We start from the raw sequence: 12,991 nt of genomic DNA on the forward strand, positions 1-12,991 counted from the left end.
TCAGTGTGCTCTTTTTTCCAACTTCAGGCATGCAGCAATGTTCTTTTTAATAAGCAGTGGCTTCCTTCATGTCGTGTGCTGCCATGGATACCCTGCTTGTTCAGTATTTTATGTATTGTAGGGTCATGAACAGAATGTTAGCAAGTTCCAATGATGCCTTCAAATTTTTGGCTGTTGTTCGGGGTTGTTTCTTTACCTCATTGAGGAGTCTTCGTTGTGCTTTTGGTGTTATTTTGACTGGGCGCCCACTTTTTGGTAGAGTGGCAACCGTCCCAAAGCGTCTCCATTTGTAGACTGGTGAATTTCAAAGTTTTTGAAATAACTTTGTAACCCTTTCCAGCTTTATGTTAACCAACAGTTCTTGAGCGTAGCTCCTCTGAAAGTTCCTCCAGGCATTGCTACATAAGTGTGTTCTTCTTGTGCAGTGCAAACTTTTTTTTTTCAGTTTTTATCAGTCAAAGTAGCTGTAATCCACACCTCCAAACATATTATCTTAACCAGACTTCAGGTGCACTAAAACTTGACTCCAACTAGCTTTTTTGAGGTCATTAACTCAAGGGTTCAAATACTTTTTCCCACAAGCACTATACGTTTTTTTTGTTGTTCTCAAAAGACATGAAAGATCAGAAATTGTGTTACTATTTTTAGACACATTATGTGTCGTCAATACCCTTGACTAAGATAAAGATCAGATCACATTTTATGACAAATTTATTCAGAAAACTATGAAATTCCAAAAGGTTCACATACTTTTTCTTGCCACAGTATGTATACATTTGGTACCAATATGTACCTCTGGGGTACTAATATGCACTCTGTGTTCCAATATTTACTTTTGTGGTACTAATATGAACTCTTTAGTTGCAAATGTGTACTTTTTGAAGGGTACCACCCCAGTGACAGCTAGGGACCACTTTTTGACCATTTTTCTGACAGTATACAGTTATTTGGGGGGGGGGGTTATAAAGCTATTTCATGCATTCTGACATATTATCACAGTTTAAGGGTTGTATGCCACATGCTAAACAAATGCAAAGTGTTAAAAAAGCAGTTGAGCGTGTGACAGAGTATTTCGGGCGCCAAATTCATGCTTACTTTTTCCTACAAGTTTTGGAAAGTTTTTTTCCAAACATGGCCCTGCTGAATAAAACAATAAAGCCATTACAGAAAATTCTAATGGTTTCCATTAAAATACCAATAGGAACCATTAGCTTTTACCATTAAAACCACTACACTATAGTGTGTTTTGGGCCATAATACATTAGAACAAATACATTTTCCGTTAGAACCAATACATAGAACCAATAGAACCACTACATACCATTAGAGACCAACATAACTCAGTACACCGTAGTGTGTTTTGAGCCATATTCCATTAGAACCAATACAATTCCCAATAAAACCATTAGAATTTTCTGTAATGATTTTATTGTTTTTTCAGCAGGGGGTACCCCTTACTTACTATGGGTACCCATTATGTATCATATTCCTGTAAGAAGAAGGTCTTGTTTAGCTTTTCAGGTAAGCCAGCCTTATGAAAACAATGGATATAGTTTGTTTATCTGGGGTAGCAGTGAAGTTGTTTGTTTAACGCTGGATTTCGTTAAAAAATCCCAACCGAGTCGCAGGCGGTACGTAAAACTGCTTCAAATGTTTGTGTTATGTTAAAATTGGCGCGGAAGTGCATATAATGTAATCGACACAAACATGCAGTGAATCATAAGTTATCCAGAGATAGTGGGATCATGTTTTTGTGTATGTTGCTTGCTCGTGACTCGCTCCCGGCTTTACGCCTTAAGGGGGTCGGGTTTTTCCGGAAACATTCGCTAGAGCTGATCTGTCTTTTATAAAAAAGACTCTTTGGAGATATGAAGGATGTAATACTACTCTATTTACTCCAGAATAAAATTTGATGATCCCAGCTAGTTATGGGATTAACTAGATGTAGCTCTTGTGACAACTTTACTGACATTTGCCAGGAGAATGACAGCGGCCTGTTTTTTTACCCTTACAGAGTCCCCGCTGAAAGGAGATGACAATCAGGTAGATCGATCTTTTTCGGACTCGTCCTTGTTCAGTCACTGGGGCCAGGATCTGGGGCCAGAGAGCCGCAGGGTGGCACTGAAGATGTTTCAGTATTACGGCTACAACGGTTACCTCAGCGATCGCCTCTCTATGGACAGACCCATCCCAGACTACAGACCTGATGGGTAAGTTCTCCTCATCTAATAGTTAGTGGGCACCACAGTAATGGTCCAAAATTTACTTTTACCACATCATTGGTGCCAGGTGAAGTACACCAGGGGACTTTCAAGTGTACAAAGGCATTCCCATATCTAAAAAGTTACTATAGTAAGACCGTAGAAAGGTAATGGTTCTTTGGTAAAGTTCTTTGGAGAACCAAAAGTGGTTCATTTATACTGTAGCATGGTCCTTTTAAAGTTTACTGTTCAAAAGAGTCACTTCACTTAAATGTTTCCTATGATTTTAACAGTGTTGGGAGTAACGCATTACAAAATATAATATATTACAGTAATATATTAGTTTTTGCTGTAACGCAGTAATATAACGCATTACTAATAAAATTTTGGTAATATTTTACTCGTTACAGTCTTAGTAACGAGCGCGTTACAACAATGCATTTCAAAATTAGACCGTGTTATTTTTGTTTTTTTATTTTTGACCAATGCGCGCGACCAGCATCCACACATGAAAAAGCTGCGTGTAAAAATAAATAGGTATATGGCTGCGTCCCAAACCGCATACTTCTATACTGTATAGTGGGCGAAAAACACTACTTCTCGTACTCTTTGCCTACTATATAGTATGGAAGTAGGCGGTTTGGGACGCAGCGTATGTCTGTTTCCACGTGCTGTATGCAACATGTTCATTTTTACTTTAACTTTGTATTTGAAATGTGATTTGGACGCGGTGCGCGTCAAATATAGACATGTTTCTTAAAGAGCCGAATCTGGGAAGTCCGCGGCTTTATAAGCATTGACTAAAGTGGTCGCAATCAGGTCCGGTAGCCCGCTCACGCATAATTTTGCGAATAAGAGCATTAAGTAAAAGCAACAGAAAGTTTCTATCGGTCTCCCATGCTGCTTGAACCTCAGAAGTAAAGAGACTTTTACAAATGTTGCCAGTAAAATCCATATCACACCAGCAATGACAAGGTAAGCTTTGCTATGATAACAGTCCATATACATAATAATAGATTGCTAGGCTATATTCCTATGCTATCTACAGTTTTATTACAAACAGCAACCTAAATTACAACATAACATTAGTGAAGACTTAAACATGGTTATCTAAATAGTACTTTAAACATCACTGTTTAAAGTTTTTACCAGCCTTTGTATGGGAGCCTATATTCATTGTTTGGCAAAAAGCAGTGCTCCTCTGTGTGTCTGTGTTTTATATGTTTGTCTACATGTAATCCTTATATTGTACTGAAATGAGCTGTATTCCATGTTATTAGGCTATAGGTTGCATTATAGTGGGCTCTAGCTCTATTGTGTTTGGTATGTGTACCATAATTTACCAGACTTTTACTAGATCATTTGTCTATGTTTTTGATTCTGACAGTGATTGTTACTGTATTTTGCCATAAATCTTCACTTTGCCTATTCAAAGCTCGAGGGCCAACACATAACTTCTAGATTTATAAGCATCAATAAACTACATTTTAACATTTTATAATGCCTGGTCATACTTCTGTTCTTTTGATGAAAGTAACTCAAAAGTAACGCAAAAGTAGTGTAACTCATTACAGTTCAGAGACAGTAATATTGTAATGTAACTAATTACTTTCAAATGACAGTAATTTGTAATATATAATGTATTACACTTTGGAAGTAACTTTCCCAACACTGGATTTTAAGACGTTTTTATCATAAGACGTGCTTACAGTATCAGTTTAGTAAAGAGAAAACTTTGCCATTGTATGTTAAAAATTCCTATATTTTTTCTAGTGTTTTTATTTTTTGCAGTCTTTCATTGATTGGACTTATGACAACATACATTTTACGTAAACCAGCTCTATTTTGACAACCTCTGAAAGAGGTGTGTGTGAAAAACATCATTACTACATAGCCTGTAATTACTGGATGTGTCTTGCTGGCACCAACATAAAGAACTCCTTCACATTCGATCACATCTGTTCTTTTCTCTCAGTGGAGCGAAATTCAGATCGAGTACCTGGCCTGAAAGCTTTGAAAACCTGCTTGTTATAAACTCCAGTCTGGCAACATCATAAAGGGTGTTCGCCAAAAAATTCCTGTTTTTCTAATTCCCTTTTAAAGCAAGTCAGTTCACTTGACGGCCACATTTGTAAATGCCCCAAGGCAGCTATTTCCAGTCGTGTAAGGGCAGCTCCTGTGTGCATGAATGAAGAAAAATGCATTTCCATACCTGTAGGCAAAGACTGCATTTCAATAAATCCAATTACAAAACATGGAATCATTTTTTTATGTGCTTAAATCAGAAAAAATGTCTAGCTAATTAGCATACACATTTTACAGAAAAACCGACCATTTGGGAGAAATTGCAGTATCTGCACTGTAGTTAGCATTGCTGGTTTTCCTGTATTATATACTGTACAGTAGACGAGGGCTGAAAAGGCGTCATGCCCATTCAAACTGAGGGGGCACATTCCCCCCCTTGGTTTTTTTGAGCCAAATGGATTTTTGCATGCAACTTTTAATTCGTTTAATATGCACAATATTATCAATTCTGTGCTGCATCATTGTCACTTTTCTGAGATTTTCGCCGTTTTGATAGGGTTTGGATCGTGTTACATTACTTTATGCTCTTTGCTGTTGCTGCTGCATTTTGCTATCTGAGGAATGAAAACGTGTAAGAAACGCTCACAACAGATCCCGTGCAATTCCCTCGTGAACCACTAGGGGTGTGAACCTCCTTGGGAAACCCTATTAGTTACGACCTCTCTCTCTCTCTTTCTCTCTCTCTCTCTGCAGGTGCAAAAATATCTCTTACCCCTCCAACCTGCCCCAGGTTAGTATAGTCTTCATCTTTGTAAATGAGGCGCTCTCCGTTATTCTGCGTTCCATCCATTCAGCTATGAACCGAACCCCACGCCACCTGCTGAAAGAGATCATACTTGTGGATGACAACAGCAATAATGGTACGTTTACACTCAGTACAGACTTCTTAAAGTGTTTGTTTATGAAAATTATTGCCTGTAACTACTTCCTGTTCAAACACATCAGTGCACAAGCAACCTCATGGTCTTCTGCAATGGACTGTAAGCTTAACAGTTTCTTGTGTGTGACTTAAGTTTTAATAAACGGCCTGTATTGTTTCTCATCATTCTTCCTTTAATCCAGCCCTTCAGTGGGTTTAATTAGCAGCACTGCTCATTGGATTAAAATGGTTGGTGAATGAATATAAATCGGCTAAATAAGGGGACAATATTTGCCCCGAAAAGATTATCCTAATAAAGGTGATGAATTCTCTCTCACTGTGTGCCTCGCGTTCTGGATTATTGATGCATGTAGTGGGTTTTGTCTTTATTTAGAGCGATTTACAAATGAGGAATGTTACAGCGAAAACCGATTTATCCTCCGGTAACAGAAATACAAAGTTAATTGCTGAAAAACCGTGGGACCACAAGTAGGAATCACAAAAGTGTGACTTGTTTGGATATAGCATGCCAACATCCAACATAAAAAAACAACCTGTCCTCCAACTCATTTACCCATATAGGTCACTTGTCACTTCTCTGAAATACGACTTATAGGAGCGTTTGGTAAATTAGTGCCCATAGCTGTGGCAGGCAATGCTAAAGAAACTTGAGCCTTAAGGGTGCATTAATAGAAATACACAATTTGTGTAGCTTGGCTGGTAGAGCCTTGTGTTAGCAACACAGGTTCGATCCCTGTGAACTCATATAAGAATAATTTTAACAATCTAAGTGCATTGTCTAAAGCGCACAGCGTAACGTGTCTGAATCCACTTTTGCTAATTTAACGACGGGAAAAATGGTTTGTGCGCTGAGCGCATGGTCGAAAAGGGTTGCACGTCTCACCACTTGGACAGCGTCACAAGGTTTTTTTAAGCATTACTTAAAAATGTTTCTCATCTCACCATATCCACAGGTACAGAGTCATCATATACAATAAATCCGTGAGGTAGCATTTAAAAAAACATTTAAAAACAGATGCATTTGTTTAGAGCGAAGCAGCTCTTTGTGCCTTCTAACGTCTCATAATTAGTCCTCATTTATGTCCAAGAGACTCAATAATAATCTTTTACATTCAATCCTTTAATCTTTCATATTTAAATACGTTTTTGTGCTGCTGCGCATTCATGTATGTGATGAGCAAACCCGTGTTGTCGTCCCGTTTATAGGCGCATATTTCTAATGCATTCTTTAAATAACAAAGAACATATTGCGCCATTGACTTTAGACTTTAGACCAGGTTTTTGTTGTCAATGGCGTAGTCTATTTTAGTTGCCTCAAAATAGCAACGTGCCAACAATGCAACTGAACACACTTTGTTTTCAGACCAGAATGCCCATGGGCGCAACATTGGGCGCATATGCATTTGTTATTTAAACAACGTGGTGCTAAACGTGAAAAGGATAATTGCGTTGGGTCGAAACTAGCAAAAGACACTTGTGTCGTGCATTGCTCCGCTGCATTGTGCTGGGTGTAAGATAGAGCCCTAAATGTTGAATGCATTATAAGTGCACTAATACATTAAATTAAATAAAATATTGAAAAAATTGTGGGTAAGGGACCATGTATAAAATGTACACGTTATGTATAATCGAAATCACATTTTGGTGGAAACTGTCAAATGTCACTTTGTGACGTCACACGCAACATGACACTGGCGTTTTTTATGCGCTTAACTTTAAACCATAACCATGGGTCGCTTTTAGCTTTTTTTCTATAGTAAACTGAAACTCTAGTAAAATGTCTAGTTCCTATAGTGTTATTGATGTTAGTATTAATCTATCCCCCAGTGTTTACTACAGTTTATCTATTCAGTTAATACTACAGAATACTATTGCATATATTAGCAAAAATACTATTATCAATAATACAGTATTTTTCATCTGAGATGTTTCAAATGACGTTACAGTAGCTGTTAGCAAGCTAACATAACAGAGATATTGTGCATTACAGTTAATTTCAGTGGCGGCTCATGACTGCTCATCCAAGGGGTGCAAATTCAAAATATGTGTTCGGAGTGTCATGTGTGTTGTTCGTGTTTTCAAAATATGTGTTTGTTGCGTCGTGTGGGCCATGTGCGGCACGTGTTTTGTCAAAATAAGTTCCTGCTGCACACGCGTCAAAACCGCTTATTATAAAAGAGACTCTCACGTTCACAACATACACGCAAGACACTCCCTTAACAGTAAACTCTGATACGCATGAGATTATGCAAGCGTCTCTTTTATCATATCAGGCACTTATTTTGACAAAACACGTGATGCACATAGGATTGCTCGACGCGCAGAACACATATTTTGAAATTAAGAACCACACACATGATGGGCTACATACATGCTGTGACGAACTTCGCATCAAGCGCCCTCGAAAAAAGAAGTCATTGGTTCATTTAATACGCCTACTAGAAAGTATGAAAGCCCCTACATTTAAAAACAAACCATGTCTTCACATTAACCACATTTATCAGTGCACCACCAGAAGTTCAGCAGAACCTCATTAAAATTTAGCAGAAATCTCTAAAACGTGTGTGACGTTTGTTTTATCATTGTGCCATTCTGTGTCCCTTTGAGCATTGTGTTACTGATTCATTCTTATTACGACGTGTAATCTGTAATCTTATCATCTCTAACTGTCGTCACCCCGGCGGCTCCGTGCAGCAAACCGGGTCCTTTCGATAGTGAGTGTTATCTACGGACATCATTCTCTAATGCGAGTCATTGCTGGGTTCAGCGTGCGCTTCATTATAATGCCTGAGACACCATGACTGATACGAGGAGAAGGAGGGTAAAGTGACCCAAATGACTCCTCATTAATTGAACAATTTGGAGGACCAGCAGCCCACTTGTTCAGCTGGCAGAGTGGATCATCCCATAAATTCTGATAGCTCAATCTTTACATACAAAGAGACAGGTTGTGAAACGGCACTTGACATGAGACTCTGTGTCAACAGTGGGACCAACGGTCAATCTGTCAAACCTTCCAGAGTAATGCAAGTAAAATTTAATCTTGCTCTACTTAAACCCTGACATAAAATCCTTCACCTGCAGGAGACAAATGATGAATAACCACTTCACTGTCAAACATTTAAAATCATCTTATTAAAGTTATAGGTATGGAATAAAAATACAGTCCATAGACGCTTTCAGCAGTGACAACATAAACAAACGGCTTAAACTCCATAAAGAATCAATAACAATAAAGTCCTTTTAGAGCATTTTACCTAGGACATGGTTACGGTTCAGGTTCCTGAACACGGGAGAGTACAAGGCTGGATGTGCACAAAGCTTTTGTCTAAAAAGTGGAGCAATTACAACTTTGCAAGTACAGTCTGTCTCTTCTGATTCACAGCCTGTAAGTAGCCTATGGTTTAATATTTCAAGATTTTCTTACTGATGATTCAATCAAGAGTTTTGAGATCCGGGCTCGTATTGATCAAGTAAAGACGATATTGTGTCTTTCATAGATATGTATAAAGGCTACATGTCTCGCCTGTGCTGCTGGCAAATTGAGTGGAACGTCCGCATTTGGCGGCCATCTTACCACAGGCAGCTCGCTCACTCGTAGCATTGAGTTTTAATGGTGCAGTACTTTTAAATGACCATAACTTGCTTCCTTTTCTACCGATTTTCAAATAGTTTGGTTTGTTATAAATGACAAAGATGTACCTATGACACTGCATTCTTCTACTAAAAAAAAAATTCATGTAACATGTTAAAGCATTCAGAATTATAGCCACGTTAATAACGTTTGTAAGAAACCAAACGTTTGAGAATTGGTGGAAGGTTGAGCAAGTTGTGGTCGTTTCAAGGTACCTGCACCATTAAAACTCAATGCTACGAGTGAGCGAGCTGCCTGTGGTAAGATGGCCGCCAGGTGATGACGTTATAGACTCCGCCGTAACACATTTAGCCTTTATGCATATCTATGGTGTCACCAGCATCCGCGGCCTTCCAGTGGAATTCTGAATTGAGCTACATTTAACCCTTTCCCCGCCACTGACGAGTTATCTTGTCAAGTAAGAGAAAACATTTGCATGAAAAAAACGTGTTCCTGATGAGTTTTTATTTTAATCTGTAATACTGCTCATATATCTACTAGATGGCTCAATTTATAAAAAAACTGAAGCAAAAAAAAAAAAAAAAATATATATATATATATATATATATATATATATATATATTTACTAATTTTTAACTCTCTGTATGTTTTGATAATCGTCAAACAAAAGTCCTTCACAAAATGCATTTCTTTTTTTATTTAGGAGTATTTAAGAGTTTATAAGCAGAGAATTATTTTATTGTTTATTTGAAAACAGAGGGTCTGTTCTTTCATTTGATATATTTGTATGTTTATATATTTTTAGAAGAAAATTTTCCTGGAAGGCATTTTGTGAAACTTTTGTTAAAATTACAAAAAATGCTGGCGGGCAACTTTAAAAAAAAAAAGGCTGGCGGGGAATGATTTAAATTGTTTCTGCAGGTTGACATTTTTTTCTGCGGGATAGAGAAGGAAGGATTTTGTTCATTAGGTGTTGGTATTTGGGCTGTGAATAGTCATTAGGCTGCTTTTGATCTAGTTATGCCATTGGGCTGGTTTTGATATGCGGATCTGGCAACCCTGCCTTTCACTTTTGCTTTGGGAGCTGGTCTTTCAAATATGGTAAGGAGCGTCACATTACTATTTACTAATCACAACGCCCTGGATAGCTGGCCTATCAGAGCACACATCGCTTTCTCAGAACGATGAGCTTTGTAGAAATCGTGTTTCAGAAACGCGGGTCATAGAGGAGCAACAACACTGTATGGTATGTGGAAAATACTGCTTTCCTTTTTAGATAAACAAGGTCTTCATGATCACTAGAAAATCACAGGTGGGTAAATTTGATTAGGGTTGGACCTAAACTTTGTAGTGCCGAACCCTGCTTTACACTTTGTTAAAATTTTGCATTATCTTTCATAACAGATAAATCAGACAATGCACTAGTAATTTGGTGCTAATTTTTCCACCCATCTTGAAATAAAATTAAAGTCCTTTTAGTCTGAGACCAAGACAAGACCGAGTCCAAATGCGATTGAGACCAAGACAAGACAGAGACCATCAAAAATGGTCTTGCGAATGGGATTAAGACCAAGACCAGTCTATTTATTCATTATACTGATTTTCAGCAGTAACAACATAAACAAGCTGCTTTCGTGGTCAACACGTAACTTCCGGTAAACTCCGCTAAGAATAAAAAACAACAAAGTACTTTAAAGTTTATTTATATAACAAGCAAAATAAACAACACTTAGATTACCTAGGAAACCAAAACATTTGTTATTTTCGACGAGGTAACGTTATTTGTGCAAGAGTTCAGTTTAGCAACAAGAGCATTAAAAAACCTAAAACCGGAAGTAAAGCTCGCACCAGACGCGTATCGCGTCACCGCATGTGAGTCCGATGAAACCGTCTATATGCTCAGTTAGTGTTGTAGTCAAGACCACCTAAACCGAGACCAAGTCATGACCAAGACCAAGACAGGCCGAGACAAGACCAAGACTTTAAAGGGTCGAGACCAAGTCAAGACCGAGACAGGCTGAGACCAATGCAAGTCACTGCATTAAAACACTTATGATAAAATGTGGAATATGCATATGATTAGGCGCGTCTTGTCTTTGTGCGTGCGTGCGTGTGTGTGTGTGTGTGTGTGCCATGAGAGAAGTTCATAAAATAATCAAAGGCATTGCAGATATGTGGGAATTTATCTGTGTCTATAAGCAAATAAAAGTGAACAAACACTAAAGAGCTGAAATCAACTTAACCATTTGCACGCGTTTTTAGTAATGAAATTAGAAAAATTGTCATTGGGAGAAACTTTAACAATACTTAAACAATGCCAACATCATATGCCAAACCTGAATAAACTGCATAAAATTAATGATAAAAAATACATTTGTGATCAGTTGTGGTCTTAAACTGGTCTTGAAATAAAATTTCAGAGTCTTCTTTGTCTGAGACCGAGACGAGACGAGTAAAAATGCGGTCGATTGCAAGACGAGACCAAGACCTTTAAAAAGTGGTCTTGAGACCGGTCTCGAGACCTAGACTGGTCTTGAGAACTACAACACTATGCTCAGTATTAGTTGGTGGACAGCATGGGAATCTCTTACGAATGATTTGTGGTTGGATACTTAAAGTAATGCATCATATAAAGCGTCATATTTCATCTGTCTCAACGGCTGAGAGTCCACATTGACACGCATAATGATAAAAGTGCTCTCGATCTATGAAAAATCAGGAGATCTTCTATTTGAGGCATCCTGTTATCCATACCGTGCAACTGAGCAAGTCGTGATATATCACTGAGACTGACAGATTGACAGATGGGTTAAATAGAGATGTTTATATATAACTCTCCCGAGTTGACATGACTTCCCAACTCCAGATACGGCCAAATAATGGATGCACATCTCAGCAGAGGAATAAAAACACAGCTTTGAAGATCGTAAGAGGGTTTAAAACTATAGACTTAAAAATTTTAATGTTTTGACTTTTACATTATACAAGATCTCAATAACTAGAAATGTAGGTTTTTGTCTGAATGTTTTGTATCGACTGATGGTCTGATAAAAGACTGATGCTTTCACTCATGGGCAGCTCTGAGATAATGGTCATGCTCTCGATTTTATTATAATTCATCAAAACCCATTACCCCGAGTCATCACAAAGTCGATCAATGGTTATTTGTTCAGATATGTAATTATTAATTTAGATGGAGATGAAAGTTCTGCACTATAATGCTTTAAGGAAAGCTTTTGGTGCAGTAAAGGGAGAGTTTTTACTTTTATACGAATTCAGAAGACAGATTTTGTTTGCCGTCTTCCAGTTCCATCATAAAACTCATTTTTGCTGGAGGGAAAAATATTAGAGCAATTTGTGGAGCCACAAGCTCTTCATTTCCAACATTGTCTGGCTTTTAAAAAAGACATTCGCAAGTACAACTTCACAATCTCTGTGATCGATCATGAATGCCGGTCGCTGAAGGATAAATTCTATAGGCATGAGTCAGGATGAACACAACATCACACTCAAGGGCAAAGACAATTACATTGTTGTAGAAATAAGTCACTTTTGTCTTCTGGCATGCCTGTGGCCAATGTTGGGATTATTAGTAGCAAAGAAGCAGAGAAAAAAACTAAAATACCAAATGTTGTGCTTTGGTATTTTCAGTTCACTCAGTCATCCACAGACTGGAACCATTCGGTATATAAAAGTGCAAACTTTGCATGGGTTCCCAAAGCGTACAAGGGTTGCCAAGATACTTCAAAGAATGAGGTTTTTCCATTGAAAAACAGTATATAGGGCTGCCAAGTCAAAAAATACATTTATATTCAGTGTAAATATTCAGTATTAATGGGAGATAAAAGAGCATTTTATAAAATAAATCAATGTCAAAGTCAACTGTCTCTTAAAAAATTCATCCACTCCACTACCAATGGTGAAAATCTGAAGGAAGAGAAAGGGAATAATAAATCATAGGAATTTAATTTAACAGTGAAGTGTAACACTTGATGGCACCCATATGAAAACTTAATGGGATTTCTTGGTTTGTTTTATATAGTCATGTAAAACATGTTTATGGATTGTTGCCAGATGCATTTTTTCACCAAACTACAGATGCTAAGTGATGGTGAACCAGTGGTGAGATTGTATTATTGGGGTCCAAAAAATGTAAACCACCAATGAGATGTTTGCAAATATTGTTTTCTGATTTAAAGTAATAGTAAAAAAATCAATATTGATAATGTT

General features: G+C 37.7%; 1 protein-coding gene across 1 annotated transcript in view; it reads left to right on the forward strand.

Moving 5' to 3' along the window:
* Positions 1-12,991, forward strand: part of galnt18b (UDP-N-acetyl-alpha-D-galactosamine:polypeptide N-acetylgalactosaminyltransferase 18b) — a 137,833-nt gene that overhangs the window by 64,477 nt on the left and 60,365 nt on the right. Inside the window, exons 2-3 of the mRNA XM_055213705.2 lie at positions 2,015-2,210; positions 4,980-5,146. Coding sequence (XP_055069680.1) covers positions 2,015-2,210; positions 4,980-5,146 — 363 coding nt within the window. The remainder of the gene's footprint in view (positions 1-2,014; positions 2,211-4,979; positions 5,147-12,991) is intronic.

Source organism: Misgurnus anguillicaudatus, chromosome 21, assembly GCF_027580225.2.
Source record: "Misgurnus anguillicaudatus chromosome 21, ASM2758022v2, whole genome shotgun sequence".
NCBI classification, from domain to species: Eukaryota; Metazoa; Chordata; class Actinopteri; order Cypriniformes; family Cobitidae; genus Misgurnus; species Misgurnus anguillicaudatus.